We start from the raw sequence: 24,414 nt of genomic DNA, 5'->3' as shown, positions 1-24,414 counted from the left end.
CGGGCAGTTGCTATGGCGTTGCCGATGGGCACCGTCGCTATGAGTGCGTGACGACGAGCAGCACCGAGGATCCACTTCACACGCAGCACATCAGCACAATTTGTGTGTTTAGAAATGGTGAGAAAGTGTTGGTGAGTGCGAGAAGCGATGTATTTGAGGCTACTGAGAAATGATGAAGGGGCTTCTGTGTGGGAGGTGTATTTATCTGTTAGGGTGTATATGAGGGAGACAGAGGACATTTGCGGCATCAGTGATTTGAGTGGCTGCTTTAAAAACATTTATCTTTCCCTTCCACCCCTTCATTTTCCATTTCCCTCCCTCTCTCCTCCGAGTCTCCCTCTCCCTTCTCTTCGTAGTTCCTTTGTCTCACTAATGCCCCGGGGAAGCCAGGATGCATTTGGTTACTGTGTGATTGGTTTCCGAATGTTGTAATATGCCGGTTAGGGACTTGATTGGCTGTTCAGGGCTCATGGTGACATACTCTGCTCACTGGTTGGCTGCTCAGGGTTTTACGGTGACTGAAATTGCTCTGTTATTGGCTGCCTGTGGAGCTGTGATGAAGTTAAAGGGGAAGGAGGAAGAAAGTAGGTCATTGTGTCAGCAGGTCAGTGAAGCACTGAGTGTAGTTATACAAGCACAGCCTTTCGCTGCAGCTACCGCTAGTGTTGCCACTGCAACTATTGCTGCTTTAAAGGAAACAGAAATGTTGCTATTAACCCTACTTTCTATCATTCCTCTGCTCTCACGTCATGCTCTGTCTGCATTTTTTTCCCACTGTCAACACTGACCCTTTTCAGTGTTGACACAGTTTTAGTGATTCAGTCAGCTCGTTAAAGAACAGTGATGAATGAAACAGTGCTCTCTGCTTTGATCTGTTTACCCCTCCAAAAGCTGTAGGTGAGATGAGACACCACTCACTTGTTGTGACCCATATTCACCTTATGTAGCCCTGCCCACTTGACCCGAGCCATTTCGAATGCGTTTGTCTTTCAACTTCCTGCGCATTGACACACAAGCAAAACCATTGTGAAATTTGTCAAAACTATTAAAGAATGTTCACAGAATTTGAAATATGTTAATTATAATCTGTTGAGGAAAACGTATGAAAACATTTAAATGTTAGCATAATAATTGTTTCAATCAAAGATCAATGCTTGAATGGACAATGTTGACACAGAATATCAATGACAAAAGACAAACGGTGCCGAAATGTTTTATGTAGGTAACATTAGGATATGTTTAATCTGTTATGCCTCAAAGCTAACTAGCTAACCTGCAATGTTAACTCTATGGGAATGCTAATGTCGGCTTCCGAGTGCTTATACTACGAAAACGCACGTTTTTTTCTATATTTTTCCCCACCACGAAATGACCATATCTTTTAAATTCTGTGCACTTTATTTATAGCCTGATGACTCGCACAAAATTATTCCGCTGCTCTGTCGTTCGATACATACTTGAGTCTGAGACGGCCATCATTTAAGTCGTTTGTGGTGACGAGGGGAGTCAACAGTGATTCTGAGTGTCTCAGACGTGATAGGTCCTCTGAGTATCAAAGTATCAAAGCCAATGACCAATTTTCAAATCGCTGCTTTACCCACATGTTCTGACTCTGGCCCAACCCATCGGTTTCTGGACCAATCAGATGGCGACCTTGTTGCCAGATTACATAAGGTGGCTAGAAACGCTGCTGCTGCTGTTACATACATGGTCACGTTGACAATTCATTAAACCTGTAACCTTATGTTATCGACAGAGACCCTCACATTGTATGTTATGGACAGAACCTTCATTCTCTGTGTTATGTGATGTGTTTGTGTGTGAGAGCCTGTGTGTCATGCTGCCTGTGCAGGTCAAATGTATCTGTCACGTGCAGAGAGCAGAAAAATGGGCATAGTTGAAAGTCAATGGGCCATGATAATGGCACCTCCCCCTTCCATTTAGGCACTTGGGGTCACACTTTATTTGGGTAGTCCATCTGTAGATGCTCTACAGATGCCACAGCACTCCCCTCATTCACCTAGACACTCCGCCACAGCCACCACACCCCAATGTCTGTCTCTGTGTCTTGGTCTCTCTCGGTCGCTCTCTTTCTCTCCTCAAAATATGTTCATAGTTTAACATTTTGGAAAGGATTCACTTTAACTCTCTAATGGTCTGTTCTATCCAGGCATTGGTCCAGTTTGTGTGAAAGCATTGCAATCTGTTGGGTCAGAATGGGATGAATCATGATACTGGTCATTTTAGGAAAGCTCACTATTAGCGACTTATATTGTTCAGTCGAGCTCCATTGTTGACGTCCTTGCATTGGCACAAGTAGGTATTATTAGGATCGCTAACCAGTTTAGAGAAGGGCCTGTGTCTATACCAGGATTTTGTCATGTCAGTTTGTGTTTTTGGTTGCGTATTTGAGGCTGTGGCTTTTGTGGCCTGTCTGGCTCTTTTGAATCAGCTTTCCCATCATCATGTGTCATCTCTAAGGATATAAGGTTATGTGTGCATCTATATGTAAGGTTATTTGTGTGTCTGTTTCAGGGTTTAAGGATGTGCGTGTTTCAGGGTATATGTCATGTGTTTTCTTATTTTAGATCCCTGAAGAAAAACATATATTTTCTAGTCCAGTGCCATAGCGGCGCCAGACGAACCATGTGATCGGTAAGTGCTCACCTCTGCTCTGTACTAATCAGTTTGATTTACAGCCAGTCCCAGATGGACCCCTAGACCCTACCCCTAGGCAAATAAGAAATATAGCTCCACTTAACCCACTGATATGCTAGTTGGAATTTTCGCCATATAACATTTCTCCAATCATTCATTGCAGATAGACAAGAACCTAGGGTACAGAGGCTATGGTTGATTTGGGATTGAGTAAATAGAACACTCTACAGGTTCACTCATGTAATGTATTCTGTTCCGTAACCAGTTAGAGCATCCGATGTAGCTGTCATGTGGTACGTCCACACCCAAACCCGGCGGAAAGCTCAGCTCAGCAAGGAGCCATTGACAACCGCTGGCCTTTGACACAGGATCCTCCCAGTGACTCTCGTAACTACCCTCCTCCCCTAGGGGGCACACAGACCTCTGCCATCCCCACAGTGCCTCCACACAGGCTGGACCTTCATCCTACACCACACTCTTTATCCTCCCACAGAGTCGGCTAGACAGGAGGTAAGGTTGGGCCGGGTGCTGCTGCCCTTCAGGAATGGAGGCTGTGGGTTATTCTGTGTGATAAACATTATTTTTAGTTTCAGGCCATGTACTGTAATTTCACTGTTAATCTCGCTTTTTCTGACAGGTTCATTCACAAATGTCTACCTCACGATTAAAAGGCCCCTCTCCACAACTGCTACCCTGAACAGGCTACAAGATGACTTCCAGTATAGGCGGGTGAGTCAGTCTACCAATCTCCTCCTACACTTGAGAGAAATGAACTACCGGTCAAAAGTTTTAGAACCTACTCATTCAAGGGTTTTTCTAGATTTTTTTGTATTTTCTACATTGTAGAATAATAGTACAGACATCAAAACTATGAAATAACACATGGAATCCTGTAGTATCCAAAAATGTGTTCAACAAATAAAAATATTTTATATTTGAGATTCTTCAAATAGCCACCCTTTGCCTTGATGACAGCTTTGCACACTCTTGGCATTCTCTCAACCCGCTTCATGAGGTAGTCACCTGGAATGTATTTGATTTAACAGGTGTGCCTTCTTAAAAGTTAATTTGTGGAATTTATTTCCTTAATGCGTTTGAGCCAATCAGTTGTGTTGTGACAAGGTATACAGAAGATAGCCCTATTTGGTAAAAGACCAAGTCCATGAACAGCTCAAATAAGCAAAGAGAAACGACAGTCCATCATTACTTTAAGACATGAAGGTCAGTCAATATGTAAAAGGTCAAGAACTTTGAACGTTTCTTCAAGCGCAGTTGCAAAAACCATCAAGCGCTATGATGAAACTGGCTCTCATGAGGACCGCCACAGGAAAGGAAGACCCAGAGTTACCTCTACTGCAGAGAATAAGTTAATTAGAGTTACCTGCCTCAGAAATTGCAGCCCAAATAAATGCTTCACAGAGTTCAACTGTTTAGAGGAGATGAAACCACTACTAAAATGACACCAATAAGAAGAGGAGACTTGCTTGGGCCAAGAAACACGAGCAATGGACATTAGACCGGTGGAAATGTGTCCTTTGGTCTGGAGTCCAAATTGGAGATTTTTGGTTCCAACCGCTGTGTCTTTGTGAGAAGCGGTGTGGGTGAACGGATGATCTCTGCATGTGTATTTCCAACCGTAAAGCATGGAGGAGGAGGGTTTATGGTGTGGGGGTGCTTTGCTGGTGACACTGTCTATTATTTATTTAGAATTCAAGGCACACTTAACCAGCATGGCTACCACAGCATTCTGCAGCGATACGCCATCCCATCTGGTTTGGGCTTAGTGGGACTATAATTTGTTTTTCAACAGGACAATGACCCAACACACCTCCAGGCTGTGTAAGGGCTATTTGACCAAGAAGGAGAGTGATGGAGTGCTGCATCAGATGACCTGGCCTCCACAATCCCCCGACCTCAACCAAATTGAGATGGTTTGGGATGAGTCGGACCGCAGAGTGAAGGAAAAGCAGCCAAGAAGTGCTCAGCATATGTGGGAACTCCTTCAAGACTGTTGGAAAAGCGTTCCAGGTGAAGCTGGTTGAGAGAATGCCAAGAGTGTGCAAAGCTGTCATTAAGGCAAAGGGTGGCTATTTGAAGAATCTCAAATATAAAATATATTTTGATTTGTTGAACACTTTTTTGGTTACTACATGATTCCATATGTGTTATTTCATAGTTTTGATGTCTTCACTATTATTCTACAATGTAGAAAATAGTAAAAATTAAGAAAAACCCTTGAATGAGTAGGTGTTCTAAAACTTTCGACCGGTAGTGTAGATATCCTACCCTACCTGCTCATCAAACTGGTCACTGAAACGCTATCTGTCAAATCACCTGTGGCTAAAAATCTATAAAATAACATGTTTTTTAAATGTTCTCAATCGGTACTTTACCTTGCCTGCACTCAGGCGCCATGGTGATTTCAAGCAACATTTGGTGGACCTTTTAGGTGTGTGTGACTGTCCTGTGTGTGGGTGGACTCAGTGTCTCTAGACCTGTTTTAACTGGCTGGGGTAGCTGAGTGACAGCAGGAATGTCCCACCAGCACGGGATCTCCCGCCTTAATCCCAGGATTAGCATGCCACTCAGCCCTGCTCCATTTTGAGTGGGTGGTGTTTTTACACTTCCCCTGGTGTGTGTGTGTGCCGTCTCATGTGACAGAGGGGGCCGGGCTGGGGCTTCTGTCGGCACCACTGAACTCCCCCGCTACTGTCATTAGAGCTGGGGAGGCGGGGGTGCGGTGGGGGGTCAGTAGAGAGTATGGAACATGACCTCATGCTGAAGGAGGGGCTTAATTTTGCCAATCAAAAGCAAATGGTTTCCTAGAAGGAGAAGTTGGGTTCCTAGAAGTACCCTGCTGAGTTTATGGCTGTTGTTCACTATGGAGTATATCCTCAGTCTCTCCTGGCAGGGATATACTATACCTTGCCAGGTCATCATTTTAAATAAGCAGTTGTTCTTAATGGACTTGCCTGGTTAACTCTCTACACTCATACCCATATACAGGTTCAAATAGCAGATTTGGACGCTGATATTCGCCTAAATTGGAATGCAGTGGCTGTACAGAAACATGCTATGCATGACATCAGCTCAAGGGTTCTGAACACTGACAGCGGTTCTGAACGTGAACACTGCATGTGACAAGAAGTTGCCCCATCTTTTTTTTTGTCTGAGTGAGGGAAATGCTGTAAATTAAGAGGACTCAATGTAATTTGAAAGATGAGACATTAAGGATTATAATAAATACCACTTTGATGTCATACAAGCAAGCCAAACACCTGTTAGTCCAAATCTGCACTTCACATTTCCATGCCATAAAACTCATTTCATATACAGTGTCAACGTTTATGATCACTATGCTTGATGTACAGTTACAAGATGACATGGTGTCATACCCTGGGTTGTTCTGAACAGAATGAGCCTATGTCTGTGGTATTGTGAAGAAATTTGGTGGGGAACACGCATCTGAATACACTCGTGACTCTTTTCTATGTGAAAGCCTAACACTGTAAGATCGTATTTTGCAACTTAGCTAGCCATGTTGGCAATAGAACATGCTTTCAAATTATGCCCACCTGACCAGATTGTGATTTATAATGGACCGTTTTTGGAATGTGTAAACAACAACAGTAATTGTGTGATGGCGGCGATGCTGGGCTGTGTTCCAAAGAAAACAACTACAAGTCTGCTTGCTCTAGTTCCTCAACAGCACAGCTGAGAGCTCAAAATAGTACCTTATAGTTGAAGACTCTTCTTTGAGCCATAAAAGTGCATTGAAATGATGTAGGAACAGTGCACACTTTGAAGAGGTACAGTGCCTTCAGAAAGTATTCACACCCCTCAACTTTTTCCACATTTGTGTTAAGAAGTGGGATTAAAATTGATTTAATTGTCATTTTTGGTAACGATCTACACAAAATACTCTAATGTCAATGTGTAAGAAAAATTCTAACATTTATAAAAAATAAAATAAAAAATATCTTGAGAGAATACAGTTGAAGTCAGAAGTTTACATACACTTAGGTTGGAGTCATTAAAACTCGTTTTTCAACCACTCCACACATTTCTTGTTAGCAAACTATAGTTTTGGCAAGTCGGTTAGGACATCTACTTTGTGCATGACACAAGTAATTTTTCCAACAATTGTTTACAGACAGATTATTTCACTTATAATTCACTGTATCACAATTCCAGTGGGTCAGAAGTTCACATACACTAAGTTGACTGTGCCTTTAAACAGCTTGGAAAATTCCAGAAAATGATGTCATGGCTTTAGAAGCTTCTGATAGGCTAATTGACATCATTTGAGTCAATTGGAGGTGTACCTGTGGATGTATTTCAAGGCCTACCTTCAAACTCAGTGCATCTTTGCTTGACATCATGGGAAAATCAAAAGAAATCAGCCAAGACCTCAGAAAAAAATGTGTAGACCTCCACAAGTCTGGTTCATCCTTGAGAGCGATTTCCAAACGCCTGAAGGTACCACGTTCATCTGTACAAACAATAGTATGCAAGTATAAACACGCAGTCATCATACCGCTCAGGAAGGAGACACGTTCTGTCTCCTAGAGATGAACGTACTTTTGTGCAAAAAGTGCAAATCAATCCCAGAACAACAGCAAAGGACCTTGTGAAGATGCTGGAGGAAACAGGTACAAAAGTATCTATATCCACAGTAAAACTAGTCCTATATCGACATGACCTGAAAGGCCGCTCAGCAAGGAAGAAGCCACTGCTCCAAAACCGCCATAAAAAAGCCAGACTACGGTTTGCAACTGCACATGGGGACAAAGATCGTACTTTTTGGAGAAATGTCCTCTGGTCTGATGAAACAAAAATAGAACTGTTTGGCCATAATGACCATCGTTATGTTTGGAGGAAAAAGGGGGGTACTTGCAAGCCGAAGAACACCATCCCAACCGTGAAGCACGGGGTGACAGCATCATGCTGTGGGGGTGCTTTGCTGCAGTAGGGACTGGTGCACTTCATAAAATAGATGGCATCATGAGGAAGGAAAATTATGTGGATATATTGAAGCAACATCTCAAGACATCAGTCAGGAAGTTAAAGCTTGGTCGCAAATGGGTCTTCCAAATGGACAATGACCCCAAGCATACTTCCAAAGTTGTGGCAAAATGGCTTGTGGAAGGCTACCCGAAACATTTGACCCAAGTTAAACAATTTAAAGGCAATACTACCAAATACTAATTGAGTGTATGTAAACTTCTGACCCACTGGGAATGTGATGAAAGAAATAAAAGCTGAAATAAATCATTCTCAACATTTTTACTACGATTAAATGTCAGGAATTGTGGAAAAACTGAGTTTAAATGTATTTGGCTAAGGTGTATGTAAACTTCCGACTTCAACTGTACATGTTAGAAACACCTTTGGCAGCGATTACAGCTGTGAATCTTTTTGGGTAAGTGTTTAAATGCTTTGCACACCTGGGTTGTACAATATTTGCCCATTTATTCGTTAAATAATTATTCAAGCTCTGTCAAGTTGGTTGTTGGAAATGGCGTTCTAGCAATGTCTTGCCATCGATTTTTAAGCTGATTTTTAAGTCAAAACTGTAACTAGGCCACTCAGGAACATTCAATGTCGTCTTGGTAAGCAACTCCAGTGTAGATTTGGCCTTGTTTTAGGTTATTGTCCTGCTGAAAGGTGAATTTGTCTCCCAGTGTCTGTTGGAAAGAAGACTGAACCAGGTTTTCCTGACTGTGCTTAGCTGTATTCCGTTACTTTTTATCCTACAAAACTCCCTTTCCGATGACAAGCATACCCATAACATTTTTAAATTTTAGTCGTTTAGCAGACACTCTTATCCAGAGCGACTTACAGTTTAGTGAGTGCATACATTTTTCATACTTTTTTCATATGATGCAGCCACCACCATGCTTGAAGATATGAAGAATGGTACTCAGTTTTGTGTTGTTGGATTTGCCCTAAACATAACGCTTTGTATTCAGGACAAAAAGTGCCTTGTTGCAAACAGGATGCATGTTTTGGAATATTTTTATTCTGTACAGGCTTCCTTTTCACTCTGTCATATTTAGGTTAGTACTGTGGAGTAACTACAATGTTGTTGAGCCATCCTCATTCATTTTTTTTATATCACAAACATTAAACTCTGTTTTAAAATCATCATTGGCCTCATGGTGAAATCCCTGAGCTGTTTCCTTCCTCTCCGGCAACTGAGGTAGGAAGGACGTCTGTATCTTTGTAGTGACTGGGTGTATTGATACACCATCCAAAGTCTAATTAATAACTTTACCATGCTCAAAGGGATATTCAGTGTCTGCTTTTTAAATTTTTTTTAGACATCTACCAATCGGTGCCCTTCTTTGTGAGGCATTGAAAAACCTCCCTGGTCTTTGTGGTTCTATCTGTGCTTGAAATTCACTTCTCGATTTTGAGGGACCTTACAGATAATTGTATGTTCGGGGTACAGAGATGGGCTAGTCATTCAAAAATCATGTTAACCACTATTATTAACACAGAATGAGTCCATGCAACTTATGTGATTTGTTAAGCACATTTTCACTCCTGAGCATTTCATTTTACATACATTTTGAAAATGTTCTACCAAAAAATTCCACTTCACATTATGGGGTTATTGTGTGTAGATCAGAGACACAAAATCTAAATTTGATCAATTTTAAATTCAGGTTGTAACACAACAAAATGTCGAAAAAGTACTGGGATGTGAATATTTTCTGGAGGCACTGTATGTAGCCACTTGTAGACACCAGTTAGACCTCTCTAAAACCCCTTTTTTTGTTGTTGTCTCAAACCCCATTTTTTTGTCTTATGTTGCACCTACCCCAAATTTGCCATGCATATTCTTATGTTACTGAATGTATCCAGAGTATTTTCAGATTTCGTTATTAACAAATGCAGCGAAAAGTACACAATGTGAAATGCACAGATAATCAACAGTGTATCGTTTGGATTCAGTCTTGTCAGATGAAAGCTGTGTTCGAATACTTTAGACTAACCGTACTATTTGTGACGTAAATTGAGTGTATAGTATGCTTATTGGTCATAGTATGGATATAGGTAGTATGCCAAAAGTTCACGGATGTCGTAATACATTCGTCAAAATACGAAGGATACAAGCAGTGGACACTTTCCGTACTTTTAGGGCCCATAATGCAATTCTTCAGGAAATGGGCGTGGCCTCACAACGTTTTCAGATTTGAAGAAAATGGCGGAAAATATGCAGCAACGAGAGTCGATACAAATTCATTGCTTTAACTAATTATGACAAATGTTAAGAAAATGTTGAACAATGTAATAAAGAAATGACTTTTCAACTGATAGCGAGCTGGACAGAGTGAAGATACTATAAATGTAGGTCCATTATTATTTCTACACAGTTTCGATTAGTTTTTTGTTATTTCAATGTCGATTTGAGATTTTTTTTCAGGGGAAAACGATCAAAAACTAAACAAATCGAAACTGGACCCGCAGGCCAGATTGAATGGGCCTTGAGTTTGACACGTAGTTTAAGGTATGTTGACGGTGGTTGTGTAAATATGTTTTGTGTGAGCAGGGCCTCTTGCTCATTGTCCATTGGTTTCAGAGGAGAATAGTGTTTTGTTGCCACATCCATAGAGCCCTCAGGTCATCTGGAGCTCCGCCTCCTGTAAATCAGAGGTTAGACCTGCCGAACACTATTACCACCATCTTAAATACACAATCCTCAGGTTTTACATCTTATTAAAACACGCCAGCTTTAGGTGGCCTGATCTAATTGTGTGCCATGGGTGGAATTTCATTTGGTCATGTGGTGTCTTTATGGACATGTTGTTGTTAATGCTCTGATCGCCAGCAAGGGGAATGTAATAAGAAAGTTATTATTTCCATCCATATCAGTTCACATTTCTCCCGAGTCCCATTCATTCTCATATGAGAGCAAACACCATTAGGGTTAATGATAAACCAGAGCTTGACTGTACTTATCTGTCTTTGGCTGTGTGTGGGATGTACTATAGAGCTGGGACGATAAACCGAAAATTACCAACACCGACCTTGTCCTCTTACCGGAGCATTTTGCTTAGGTCGGTCATTTTCTGTGATTTTTCTACACAACGTTCCTGCACATTTTTTTGTTCTAAAACCATTATTTGGCCAACAGTAATAGCCTATGCATTATGTTGATTCCTGCAATGAAACTATCTGCCTGTTTCGCTGTCGGCTGCTGTGTGAGCGAGCCACTCGCTCCCTCTCCCCACTGTGCGCACAGAGGGAGGGAGAGATGCTTTCTAAAAAGCACAAGCATATGACCATTGCTCCAAATGCAATTGCGGGACAGACTGTTTTCAAAGCAACTACTGTTTATTTCTCAAATCTTAATATTGAGTTCATGCCACCACTTTACAACCCGAGGTTGGTTTTGATGTGCGGAATGCGCCATTTGCGCTGAATAGGCTTACATCAACTGGCCTAGTACTGAAAAGTTTTGTTGGACATTACATTTACTGATAGCCATATAGGCTAATTGATTAATCTATCTAGCAACAAGAACATATTTAGAGTTAGCAATCTAGCTAAGTGTTTTGAGTTCCCACTTCCTCCAGTGGTGAATAATATCGCCTAGAACAGGGGTGTCAAACTCATTCCATGGAGGGCCTAATGTCTGCAGGTTTTTGTTTTTTCCTTTCAATTAAGCCCTACACAACCAGGTGTGGGGAGTTCCTTAGTAATTAGTTACCTTAATTCATCAATCGAGTACAAGGGAGGAGCGAAAACCTGCAGACATCTCTGCCCTCCATGGAATAAATTTGAAGCCTATAGGCCAATAGGCATCTGCACAAAGATGTCGGCAAATTCATCTCTGAAGAGCCCAAAATAAATCTGATCATTCTGGATCCTATTTTAAAATATCAATAATGCATTCCCTGGATATGTTAGATGCAATAACTTACTTTTTCTATCATAGGCTATACCATCTGTTGTCTTACTTGGCACAACAACTTCAAAAAAACTGCCACTAATGGAAAGTAGGCCTAACTGTCCATTTAAAAAAATATATATATTGTTGTATTTATCACTATCAAGTAAAATAGTTACATTTATCATGATAGGACTTTTTGTCCATATCGCCCAGCACATGGTTGTAAAATGCTTGTCTACTCTTCATTACTGTATTTGTTGTTTGCTATTAAACTATTGAGTTTCTACATTGTTGATTTTTAATGGGGTCGTCTAAAAATAGCATTGGTGAGTGTAATTGAAGCTGATTTGTTCGAAGCACCCCGGGGTAAAAAAACAACACACGCACCACATTATTCTCATACTCACACAGAAACGCATGAAGGCAAATATGGGCACAAGATGCGCGCATACGTCATTCAACAGAATGTCACGGGCTCAGATCAGCACTCATATGCATTAGCATGATTCCCCCCCCCCCCACCACTCCAAGGACTCTTGGTTAGTGGTTCATGAATTATTGTTCAATGAGAAGTGTGCAGTGAAAATAGACCTTGGAGGGAGCAACCTTGAGGGACTCTTATTTGAGTCAGAAAAGGATGTTCATATGATAGGGAAGATATACAAAACCTTGCAGAGAGCATATCCAACAAACAATCTCTTAGAAAAAAGAAAACTATTGGAACCAAGACTTAAAAATAACTGATGTTGGCACAAGATGGAGGGAATGTTGGAGCATAACTAACAAAATTACAGTTAATGAAAATGTACGCTTAATCCAGTATAAACTATAATGTATAGCATTTATTATACAAGAGACAAAATGCACAAATTCTACAGCACAACGGCAGTCATGTCTTAAGTGTAAAACGAATAATGACTCAATAATCCATGCTTTCTGGGAATGCTATAAAGTCTGTAAATTGTGGGCAGAGCTAGAAAGTTGGCTGTCAGAAGTATTACAATGTAAACTTACTTTTAATCAGTCTGTCTGCATATTTTAAGACATGGCATATGGGTGTGTAGTCAGTACTTGACTTGGGCCGGAGCTGTCCGGAACGCCATACAGGCACTTCTAATTTTTGGGGAATTGCGCCTCGGCTCCACTATAAAAACAAAGTAGCCTTTCGCTGGCCCAGATTCACACACCCTGTCAAAAAAGGTTGATCAAAGCAGAATGAAGGCGGGATCTTCATTGAATAGCAATGGAGAGTGGGCATTCATTTCCTGACTACTCATTATTCAAGTTTATTTGCCACTAGTCTGTGAATCTTTGAGTGACAGTAGGCTGTTCAAGATTGCACTGATTGAAAATGTGCCAGCCTGAATGGCATGATGCTCTGTTCCAAGTTGTCAAATGAGGGTTTGTACGGTCAGGAAAAGTAATGTAAATTCGTTTCATAATTTTTGTTAATGTAATTAATGAAAGCACACTTTTAAATATGATCAATCAATAAAAAATAAAAAATAATGACATACTTAACTATACTGAACAAAAATATAAACGCAACATGCAACAATTTCAAAGATTTTACTAAGTTAGAGTTCATATAAGAAAATCAGTCAATTTAAATAAATTCATTAGGCTGCACTTGAAGAAACCTTAAAAGTTCTTGAAATGTTCCGTATTGACTGACCTTCATGTCTTAAAGTAATGATGGACTGTCGTTTCTCTTTGCATATTTGAGCTGTTCTTGCCATAATATGGACTTGGTCTTTTACCAAATAGGGCTATCTTCTGTATACCCCCCCCTACCCTGTCAATACACAACTGATTGGCTCAAACGCATTAAAGAAGGAAATAAATTCCACAAATTACATTAAAAGAAGGCACACCTGTTAATTGAAATCCATTCCGGGTGACTACCTCATGAAGCTGATTGAGAGAATGCCAAGAGTGTGCAAAGCTGTCATCAAGGCAAAGGGTGGCTATTTGAAGAATCTGAAATATAACATATTTTGATTTGTTTAACACTTTTTTGGGGGGGTTACTACATGATTATATGTGAAATTTCATAGTGTTGATGTCTTCACTATTATTCTACAATGTAAAATTGTAAAAATAAAGAAAAACCCTTGAATGAGTAGGTGTTGTAAAACTTTTGACTGGTGGTGTACTTTTTCATGTAGGCTATAATAAGTCATGAAAATGTGGTTAAGTACAGTTTAAGTCGTAAGTTTACATACACCTTAGCCAAATACATTTAAACTCAGTTTTTCACAATTCCTGACATTTAATCCTAGTAAAAATTCCCTGTCTTAGGTCAGTTAGGATCACCACTTTATTTTAAGAATGTGAAATGTCAGAATAATTGTAGAGAGAATTATTTATTTCAGCTTCCCAGTGGGTCAGAAGTTTACATACACTCAATTAGTATTTGGTAGCATTGCCTTTAAATTGTTTAACTTGGGTCAAATGTTTCAGGTAGCCTTCCACAAGCTTCCCACAATAAGTTGGTTGAATTTTGGCTCATTCCTCCTGACAGAGCTGGTGTAACTGAGTCGGGTTTGTAGGCCTCCTTGCTCGCACACGCTTTTTCAGTTCTGCCCACAAATGTTCTATAGGATTGAGGTCAGGGCTTTGTGATAGCCACTCCAATACCTTGACTTTGTTGTCCTTAAGCCATTTTGCCACAATTTAGTTTACATACACTCAATTAGTATTTGGTAGTATTGCCTTTAAATTGTTTAACTTGGGTCAAATGTTTCGGGTAGCCTTCCACAAGCCATTTTGCCACAACTTTGGAAGTATGCTTGGGGTCATTGTCCATTTGGAAGACCCATTTGCGACCAAGCTTTAACTTCCTGACCGATGTCTTGAGATGTTGCTTCAATATATCCACATCATTTTAATTCCTCATGATGCCATCTATTTTGTGAAGTGCACCAGTCCCTCCTGCAGCAAAGCACCCCCACAGCATGATGCTGCCACCCCCGTGCTTCACGGTTGGGATGGTGTTCTTCGGCTAGCAAGCTACCCCCTTTTTCCTCCAAACATAACGATGGTCATTATGGCCAAACAGTTCTATTTTTGTTTAATCAGACCAGAGGATATTTCTCAAAAAAGTACGATATTTGTCCCCATGTGCAGTTGCAAACCGTAGTCTTGCTTTTTTATGGCGGTTTTGGAGCAGTGGCTTCTCCTTGCTGAGCGGCCTTTCAGGTTATGTCGATATCGGACTCATTTTACTGTGGATATAGATACTTTTGTACCTGTTTCCTCCAGCATCTTCACAAGGTCCTTTGCTGTTGTTTTGGGATTGATTTGCGCTTTTCGCACCAAAGTACATTCATCTCTAGGAGACAGAACGCGTCTCCTTCCTGAGCGGTATGACAGCTGCGTGGTCCCATGGTGTTTATACTTGCGTACTATTGTTTGTACAGATGAACGTGGTACCTTCAGGCGTTTGGAAATTGCTAACTGACCTAAGTCAGGAATTGTGAAAAACAGAGTTTAAATGTATTTGAAAAGGGTGTATGTAAACTTCTGACTTCAACTGTACATGTTAGTGTCGTCAGTCCTGGTCCGCTGAGTAAGCAAAAGGTTCTCCCTTCCAAAACAAATTAGTTGCATTCCTGGCCGTTTTGCCTCAATACCAGCTGAGTCACAGAGCACGGGGCTCTGTCTAAATTTAGCCTATGCCTGGGCTGGGGTAGCAGTCTGGCCAACTCTATCTGCACCTCTTATGTTTTGGCCCGAAATAAATATGGTTGGTTGTTTTGCAGGGATGACGCCAGCAGTATCTTTGATGGGTTATTGGAAGAAGATGAAAAGGACAAAGCAAAACGGTGAGGTCTTTATGAGCTCAAGAACCACATTAAAGACAACTCTGTACAAAGGCTTAGTTGGATCATTGTGTTGTTTTTGTAAGAATCTTAGTATGTGTATTCTTATGTTTCTCATGTCCAACCCTCCAGAGTGTCCCGTAACAAGTCTGAGAAGAAGCGCAGAGACCAGTTCAATGTCCTCATCAAGGAGCTGGGTACCATGCTGCCGGGCAACACCCGGAAGATGGACAAGTCCACCATCTTACAGAAGAGCATCGACTTCCTGCGCAAGCATAAAGGTAATGACCTCTCCTCCTCCTAGCCATTGGACATCAACATGTCTGGAAGAATAGGAACATTTCTGTGTTTTTACCAAGGTGAGTACTTCATGTCAGTTATGCCCTCTTCTCTGTGTCTCTGTCAGAAATAGCTGCGCAGTCGGAGTCGAGTGAGATCCGACAGGACTGGAAACCTCCTTTTCTTAGTAATGAAGAGTTCACACAGCTGATGCTGGAGGTGAGTGGCACTCGTACCTGTTTTCTACATAGTTTACTTTCTCACATTCTATTTTGCAAGTAGATGGTGTTTCAACAACTGTTTTGTATCTGCTAGGCGTTAGACGGCTTCTTCCTAGCAATTATGACAGATGGGAACATAATCTACGTCTCAGAGAGTGTTACATCTCTACTGGAACATCTTCCTGTGAGTATTCACTCAGTACATATATATGAGTTAATGCCTACAATATGTAAGGATGACATCCATGACCAAGGATGACATACATGACTAAAGTTGACATTGTGTGTTTGTTTCAGTCTGACCTGGTGGATCAGAACCTGTTGAACTTCCTGCCCCTGGTGGAACATTCAGACGTGTATAAAGCCCTGTCGTCTCACATACTGGAGGGAGAGACGCTAACGCCCGAGTATCTCAAGAGTAAGTACTGGAGCTGTTTCAGTATTGCCTAGTAGTTTCTATAATTTCCATGGTCTAAATGGCCTATGTCAAGTTTATTTGGCCACAGCATGCCATGAGCAGATTATTTGTTTCAGAACTAGATTAGTTTATTTAAACCAAGTCTATCAAATTGTACTCTGCTTTATTGTATGATTCATTTGTTTTCAGCAAAAAACCAGTTAGAATTCTGTTGCCACATGCTCCGAGGGACGATCGACCCCAAAGAGCCTCCTGTGTATGAGTATGTTAAGTTCATCGGAAACTTCAAGTCCCTGAATAATGGTACATTTTCTTTATATTGATTTAGGGAAAATTAGGCTTTGAATGTTGTTCACAAGTAGCTGGTCTGTATTTAGTTTGTGACCATAAATGCACTTAGTCATTTCTGACTTTTGGTCAGTTTAAGTTGTTGTTTTCCCATTCTCCTAAAGTGCCTAACTCGACTCGAAATGGCTTGGAAGGGGTGATCCAGCGGTCACTCCGGCCCGCTTTTGAGGACCGAGTCTGTTTCATAGCAACTGTGAGATTAGCCAAACCACAGTTTATCAAGGTAAGACAATTGGAATTCCAGAGACTTATATATCACAGACTGCATATTTCGGTAGCTAGGTAACCAAGTATGTCTAATGTTGTACTGTAAAGTGTCCTTAGTGTAAGCACTGTAAATGATTTCCTTTGTATGAGATGTAAAATCTCATTTTTTCTCACTCACCCCACAGGAGATGTGCACTGTGGAAGAACCCAATGAAGAATTCACCTCTAGACACAGCTTAGAATGGAAGTTCCTCTTCTTGGACCACAGGTAATGTGTGCTGTCTGGCTGTCTATATCCATTACTGTGTGTGTTTACTTGCCTATGTCGTGTAAGAGAGAGTTAGTCTCTAGCCCCAGCCCGCTAGCACACGCTAGCCGTGGCCTCTTGCTCGCTAGTGCTTTAGCAGCCCCCGAACTACCTCCGAACTATCCTATTGCTGTTCACCGGACCTTATGATAACACAGCTATACAGCTGATGCCTGCTGGACTGTTCCTTTTTACGGTACCGCATCCTGTTTATGTTTAGCCTCAGCCCAAACTGTGTCGTCATTACCAGCTGTTGTCTTAGCTCTCTCAAATTACACCTGTGATTGCTTTATGCCTCTCTCCCATGTCAATATGGTTAGCTTATTGTTGTTTCGGTTATTTCTAATTGTACTATTTCACTGTAGATCCCCCAGCCCAGCTAAACCTGCCTTAGATAGCTCCTTTGTCCCACCCCCATACACGCGGAGACCGACTCAATTGGTGCCTCCAGTGATGCTATCTCTTTCATTGTTACCCAACGCTTAGGTTTACCTCCACTTTACTCATATCCTTCCATATCCTTGTCTGTACATAATGCCCTGAATCTTTTCTACAACGCCCGGAAATCTGCCCCCTTTATACTATGTACCCAACGCACTAGAAGACCAGTTCTTAAAGCCTTTAGCCGTATCCTTATTCTAGTCCTCCTCTGTTCCTCTGGTGATGTAGAGGCTAACCCAGGCCCTGCAGCCCTCAGTATCACTCCTACTCCCCAGGCGCTATCATTTGTTGACTTCTGTAATCGCAAAAGCCTTGGTTTCTTGCATGTTAATATCAGAAGTCTACTTCCTAAGTTTGAGTTATTCACTGCGTTAGCACACTCCGCCAACCCAACAGTGTCTGAATCCTGGCTTAGGAAGGCCACCAAAAATTCTGAAATGTCCATACCCAACTATAACATTTTCCGTCTAGATAGAACTGCCAAAGGGGGTGGAGTTGCAATCTACTGTAGAGATAGCCTGCAGAGCTCTATCATACTATCCAGGTCTGTGCCCAAACAGTTTGAGCTTCTACTTCTAAAAATCCACCTTTCCAGAAAGTCTCTCACTGTTGCCGCTTGCTACAGACCCCCCTCAGCCCCCAGCTGTGCCCTGGACACCATATGTGAATTGATTGCCCCCCATTTATTCTCAGAGTTGGTACTGCTTGGTGACCTAAATTGGGATATGCTTAACACCCCGGCCATCCTACAATCCAAACTAGATGCCCTCAATCTCACACAAATTATCAACGAACCTACCAGGTACAACCCTAAATCCGTAAACATGGGTACCCTCATAGATATCATCCTGACTAACTTACCCTCTAAATACACCTCCGCTGTCTTCAACCAGGATCTCAGCGATCACTGCCTTATTGCCTGCGTCCGTATCGGGTCCGCGGTCAAACGACCACCCCTCATCACTGTCAAACGCTCCCTAAAACACTTTAGCGAGCAGGCCTTCCCTAATTGACCTGGCCCAGGTATCCTGGATGGATATAGATCTCATTCCGTCAGTAGAGGATGCCTGGTTGTTCTTTAAAAGTAATTTCCTCTCAATCTTAAATAAACATGCCCCATTCAAAAAATACAGAACTAAGAACAGATATAGCCCCTGGTTCTCCTCAGACTTCACTGCCCTTGACCAGCACAAAAACATCCTGTGGCGTACTGCATTAGCATCAAATAGCCCCCGCGATATGCAACTTTTCAGGGAAGTTAGGAACCAATATACACAAGCAGTCAGGAAAGCAAAGGCTAACTTTTTCAAACAGAAATGTGCATCCTGTAGCACTAACTCCAAAAAGTTTTGTGACACTGTAAACACTTCCTCCCAGCTGCCCACTGCACTGAGGCTAGGAAACACTATCACCACCGATAAATCTACAATAATCGAGAATTTCAACAAGCATTTTGCTACGGCTGGCCATGCTTTCCACCTGGCTACCACTACCCCGGCCACCAACTCTGCACCCTCCGCTGCAACTTGCCCATGCCCCCCCCGCTTCTCCTTCACACAAATTCAGACAGCTGATGTTCTGAAAGAGCTGCAAAATCTGGACCCCTACAAATCAGCTGGGCTAGACAATCTGGACCCTTTCTTTCTAAAACTAGCCGCCGAAATTGTCGCAACCCCTATTACTAGCCCGTTCAACCTCTCTTTCGTAACGTCTGAGATCCCCAGAGATTGGAAAGCTGCCGCGGTCATCCCCCTCTTCAAAGGGGGTGACACTCTAGATCCAAACTGTTACAGACCTATATCCATCCTGCCCTACCTTTCGAAAGTATTTGAAAGCCAAGTTAACAAACAGATCACCGACCATTTCGAATCCCACCGTACCTTCTCCGCTATGCAATCCGGTTTCCGAGCTGGTCATGGGTGCACTTCAGCCACGCTCAAGGTCCTAAACGATATTTTAACTGCGATCGATAATAGACAGTACTGTGCAGCCGTCTTCATCGACCTGGCCAAGGCTTTCGACTCTGTCAACCACCGCATTCTTATTGGCAGACTAAATAGCCTTGGTTTCTCAAATGACTGCCTCGCCTGGTTCACCAACTACTTCTCAGATAGAGGTCAATGTGTGAAATCGGAGGGCCTGTTGTCTGGACCTCTGGCAGTCTCTATGGGGGTGCCACAGGGTTCAATTCTTGGGCCGACTCTTTTCTCCGTGTATATCAATGATGTCGCTCTTGCTGCTGGTGACTCTCAGATCCACCTCTACCCAGACGACACCATTTTGTATACATCTGGCCCTTCATTGGACACTGTGTTAACAAACCTCCAAACGAGCTTCAATGCCATACAACACTCCTTCAGTAGCCTCCAACTGCTCTTAAACACTAGTAAAACTAAATGCATGCTCTTCAATCGAACGCTGCTGGCACCCGCCCACCCGACTAGAATCACTACTCTCGACGGGTCTGACCTAGAGTATGTGGACAACTACAAATACCTAGGTGTCTGGTTAGACTGTAAACTCTCCTTCCAGACTCACATTAAGAATCTCCAATCCAAAGTTAAATCTAGAATCGGCTTCCTATTTCGCAACAAAGCCTCCTTCACTCATGCTGCCAAACATGCCCTCGTAAAACTGACTATCCTACCGATCCTTGACTTCGGCGATGTCATTTACAAAATAGCCTCCAACACTCTACTCAGCAAATTGGATGTAGTCTATCACAGTGCCATCCGTTTTGTCTCCAAAGCCCCATACACTACCCACCACTGTGACCTGTACGCTCTTGTTGGCTGGTCCTCACTACATGTTCGTCGTCAAACCCACTGGCTCCAGGCCATCTATAAATCACTGCTAGGCAAATCCCAGCCTTATCTTAGCTCATTGGTCACCATAGCAGCACACACCCGTAGTCTGCGCTCCAGCAGGTATATCTCACTGGTCATCCCCAAAGCCAACACCTCCTTTGGCCGCCATTCCTTCCAGTTCTCTGCTGCCAATGACTGGAACGAATTGCAAAAATCTCTGAAGCTGGAGACTCTTATCTCCCTCACTAACTTTAAGCATCAGTTGTCAGAGCACCTTACCGATCACTGCACCTGTACACAGCCCATCTGAAATTAGCCCACCCAACTACCTCATCCCTATATTGTTATTTATTTTGCTCTTTTGCACCCCAGTATCTCTATTTGCACATAATCTCTTGCACATCTAGCATTCCAGTGTTAATACTAATTGTAATTATTTTGCACTATAGCCTATTTATTGCCTTACCTCCATAACTTGCTACATTTGCACACACATGTATATATATTTTCTGTTGTATTTTTGACTTTATGTTTTTTTTACCCCATATGTAACTCTGTGTTGTTGTTTTTATTGCGCTGCTTTGCTTTATCTTGGCCAGGTCGCAGTTGTAAATGAAAACTTGTTCTCAACTGGCTTACCTGGTTAAATAAAGGTGAAAAAAAAAAAAAAAAGAGGCTCAGCACAGCAGTCAGAACACAGTCCCAGTGAGAGTGTGTTTGGTTCAACTCTGTTAGCTGGCTGCTGTGTTCTGTATGTGGGCCAGTCAGTAGGCTTGCTCTCTAGAGGAGACAGCTCTGAGTCTCAACTGTTTGGGAGCAACAGCACTAGATGGAGTACTTACTGTTTCACTGCCACTGAAAACCTCTATTATACGGACCTCTGTAGACACGATGTTCAGAGGGTAATACAATGCTTTGTATGGGTTCTTAATGTGTTATTACTGCTTTACAGGCTGAGAAACTGTATATCATTGTATTTGAATGGGTTATGCTGTCACATTAATAACATTGTTTATCTCCTCAGGGCTCCGCCCATAATAGGTTACCTGCCGTTTGAGGTTCTGGGTACATCTGGGTATGACTACTACCATGTGGATGACCTGGAGACACTGGCCAAATGCCACGAACACTGTGAGTCCGTTTCTTGTCGCATCTGTGTATTTTATATAAGTGCACATTTCATGAGTGTGTTTGTTTTCCTGTCCAATGTACACATCTGTGACATCATCTCTCTCCTCTCTCTCTCTCTCGCTGTGTTTTGCAGTAATGCAGTATGGGAAGGGGAAATCGTGCTACTACAGGTTTCTCACCAAAGGGCAACAGTGGATCTGGCTCCAGACCCATTACTACATCACCTACCACCAGTGGAATTCCAGGCCCGAGTTCATCGTCTGCACGCACACTGTCGTCAGGTAAAGATCGACCAATCACTAAAAATTATATTCATATGCATATCTTGCAAACAAGTATATGTGTCAGTCATACTACATATAACCAGCATTATTGCATTGATATCCTAAACACTATCACATACACTACCATCAGGCATTGTGTTATGATGTTCAACCCTGTCTCTCTCTTGTGGTGCAGCTATGCTGAGGTGAGGGCTGAACAGCGCAGAGAGCTGGGGATTGTTGAGGAGTCGCCACCAGAGATCTCTGCAGTAGATAAGGTGAGACATTTATCAGACCAATGTGAGAACTTGCTGACCGCTGAACATAAGAAATCACTGAGTCCAGGAATAAAGAGGTGGCTGATTTTGGTTAATGACGTCTTGTTCAGCTTAAGGGATAAGATGTCTCAATGTCTGTGACTCTCACTAGAGTAAGACATGGTTAAGTGCTCAGACAACAAGGATGTTGTAAAACATCTTTGGTGAGCAACAGCGGGGTTACAGGTTTTGAATGCGTCCTTCAATCCCAGTAGTATGATCCTTCTTTTCACCAATCCAACTGTGTTAGATCAGTGATTACATCATGCAAGGGAGAAAGGAAGGATGTATTTCCAAAGTGTCTCTCCATCTCACAGCAGTCTCAGGACTCTGGTTCTGAGTCTCAACACCAGCTCAACACCTCCAGCCTGAAGGAGGCCCTAGAGCGATTTGACCGCAGCCGCACGCCCTCCGCCTCCTCACGCAGCTCCCACAAGTCCTCGTCCCACACTGCCATCTCCAACCCAGCCTGTAAGCACTGACCACATGACATTACTACATCCATCTTGTCTAATATGGTGTCATCCGTCCTGAGAGCTTCTTTGATCCTAAGAGTAAGGTGTTTGTTTTTTCCTTCTTAGCACCTAAGCTGAAGACAGACAGGGGTACACCAGGATACCAGTCAGTCTCTGCTATTGAGATGACATCACAGCGAAGATCGTCCATCAGCAGTCAGGTCAGTGTGGGTTTCTTTCAGCTTGTGGTCACCGCCTCTCTATATTTGATAGTGATTTGGTTCCAAATGTAGTTCCTGTGTTTGTATCCAACAGCAATCGATGAGCTCCCAGCACACCCAGAACACAGGGCAGAACATGGCCCCGTCCATGGTTCCACAACAACAACCACAGCAGCAACAACAACTGCAACAGCCGCAACCACCACCACATCAGCTACAGATCCAGCCCAGTGTCCAGGTGAGAAATCTTCGTCATGACGGTAATTTGGCAGTTTCTTTTGCTAGAGTCAGTGACACATTCTTTTTATTATAATGAGCCGTCCACAAACATCCCATATTTTCAACTTTGTTAGCCCATGGTACAGTTCTCCACCCAGTTGGACGCCATGCAGCACCTGAAGGATCAGCTGGAGCAGAGGACCAGGATGATTGAGGCCAACATCCAGAGGCAGCAGCAGGAGCTCAGGCAGATCCAGGAAGAGCTCAACAAGGTGCAAGGCCATGGCCTACAGGTGAGCACTGCCCCCTACTGTCTGTCTGGGGAACAGCGCTAAAAGGGCCTCATGTAGACCTGGGAGAGGGTTTACTGACTGTGTGAGTACTTGAACCAAAAGGTCCGCTCATTTGCGTGGATGCATGTACGTGTCATTATGCCTGTGTTTGTCTATGAAAGGAGATGAGTCTTACTCTGTGGTATTTGCTCTGGTGCAGATGTTCCTTCAGCCAGGTGCAGGTGGGCTGAGCCTGGGCTCTGTGCAGCTGGCCCAGGGGACCACCATGCAGCCAGGGGCTGCTCTCACCATGCAGGGCCAGGTGGTGTCTGCAGGTAGCCTGCAGGGCAGCACTCCGCAGCAGCACTCGGTCCAACAACAACCCCAGCAGCAGGCCCAGCCCCAACAACAGAACCTGCTACGAGACACCAGCTCTGTCCTCTCACAGTCTTCAGTGCGGTCCACTCACTCTCTGCCGCCCCAGCAGAGTGCCCTGCCGGCCTCCCTCTACAACACCATGATGATCTCTCAGCCCAACCAGGCCAATGTGGTCCAGATCGCCACCAGCCTGGCCCAGAACAGCAGCAACAACACGGCTGCCGTGGCAAACTTTGCCCAGGACCGCTCGGGACAGATCAGGTACACGATGCCACCAACAGGGTATGTTTTCCTCTCACTCGGTATGCGCCTCACTCAGCGGCTGATGTTGCTGAGAACTATGCTGATTTGCATACATTTTCGTGTGTGCGTTTTTTAAATCTGTTGCTCATTCAATGCTACCCTCACTCCCTCATCTCTCTCAGGTTCCCTGCTGGCTCTCAGTTGCTGACAAAGCTGGTGACTGGGCCGATGGCGTGTGGAGCGGTCATGGTCCCAACGACCATGTTCATGGGCCAGGTGGTGACAGCGTTTGCTCCTCAGCAGGGCCAGACTCAGACCATCAGCATCGCCCAGCAGCAGCCTCAGCAGCAGGAGCAGCAGACGCAGGCTCAGTCTCAGGCCGAAGCCACACAGCAAGGGCTGGCCCAGCAACAAACACAGTTCCTCCAGGTGAGGTGACCACCAGAGAGTACCGTCTCTAAAGGTAGATCCAGTACTTGTCCCTATTTTGACCAGCCACGCAC

At 43.1% G+C, this 24,414-nt stretch overlaps 1 protein-coding gene across 4 annotated transcripts in view; it reads left to right on the top strand.

The window, feature by feature from the left end:
* LOC121533952 (circadian locomoter output cycles protein kaput-like) overlaps positions 1–24,414 on the top strand; it is a 39,278-nt gene that overhangs the window by 11,152 nt on the left and 3,712 nt on the right. Inside the window, exons 2-21 of one of the 4 annotated variants that reach the window (XM_041840345.2) lie at positions 2,589–2,655; positions 2,924–3,168; positions 3,296–3,387; positions 15,325–15,387; positions 15,517–15,665; positions 15,791–15,882; positions 15,979–16,068; positions 16,182–16,302; positions 16,492–16,605; positions 16,755–16,873; positions 17,043–17,125; positions 21,437–21,543; positions 21,677–21,824; positions 22,003–22,084; positions 22,444–22,594; positions 22,705–22,799; positions 22,894–23,037; positions 23,153–23,311; positions 23,511–23,929; positions 24,094–24,340. In XM_041840345.2, the coding sequence (XP_041696279.1) occupies positions 3,368–3,387; positions 15,325–15,387; positions 15,517–15,665; positions 15,791–15,882; positions 15,979–16,068; positions 16,182–16,302; positions 16,492–16,605; positions 16,755–16,873; positions 17,043–17,125; positions 21,437–21,543; positions 21,677–21,824; positions 22,003–22,084; positions 22,444–22,594; positions 22,705–22,799; positions 22,894–23,037; positions 23,153–23,311; positions 23,511–23,929; positions 24,094–24,340 (2,403 nt within the window). In that variant the 5' untranslated portion in view covers positions 2,589–2,655; positions 2,924–3,168; positions 3,296–3,367. Of the gene's footprint in view, positions 1–2,588; positions 2,656–2,923; positions 3,169–3,295; positions 3,388–15,324; positions 15,388–15,516; positions 15,666–15,790; positions 15,883–15,978; positions 16,069–16,181; positions 16,303–16,491; positions 16,606–16,754; positions 16,874–17,042; positions 17,126–21,436; positions 21,544–21,676; positions 21,825–22,002; positions 22,085–22,440; positions 22,595–22,704; positions 22,800–22,893; positions 23,038–23,152; positions 23,312–23,510; positions 23,951–24,093; positions 24,341–24,414 lie in introns of all 4 variants that reach the window. The other 3 variants (XM_041840342.2, XM_041840344.2, XM_041840341.2) reach the window with 3 other exon arrangements.

Source organism: Coregonus clupeaformis, chromosome 20, assembly GCF_020615455.1.
Source record: "Coregonus clupeaformis isolate EN_2021a chromosome 20, ASM2061545v1, whole genome shotgun sequence".
NCBI classification, from domain to species: Eukaryota; Metazoa; Chordata; class Actinopteri; order Salmoniformes; family Salmonidae; genus Coregonus; species Coregonus clupeaformis.
This window is presented reverse-complemented; position numbering and strand designations above follow the sequence as displayed.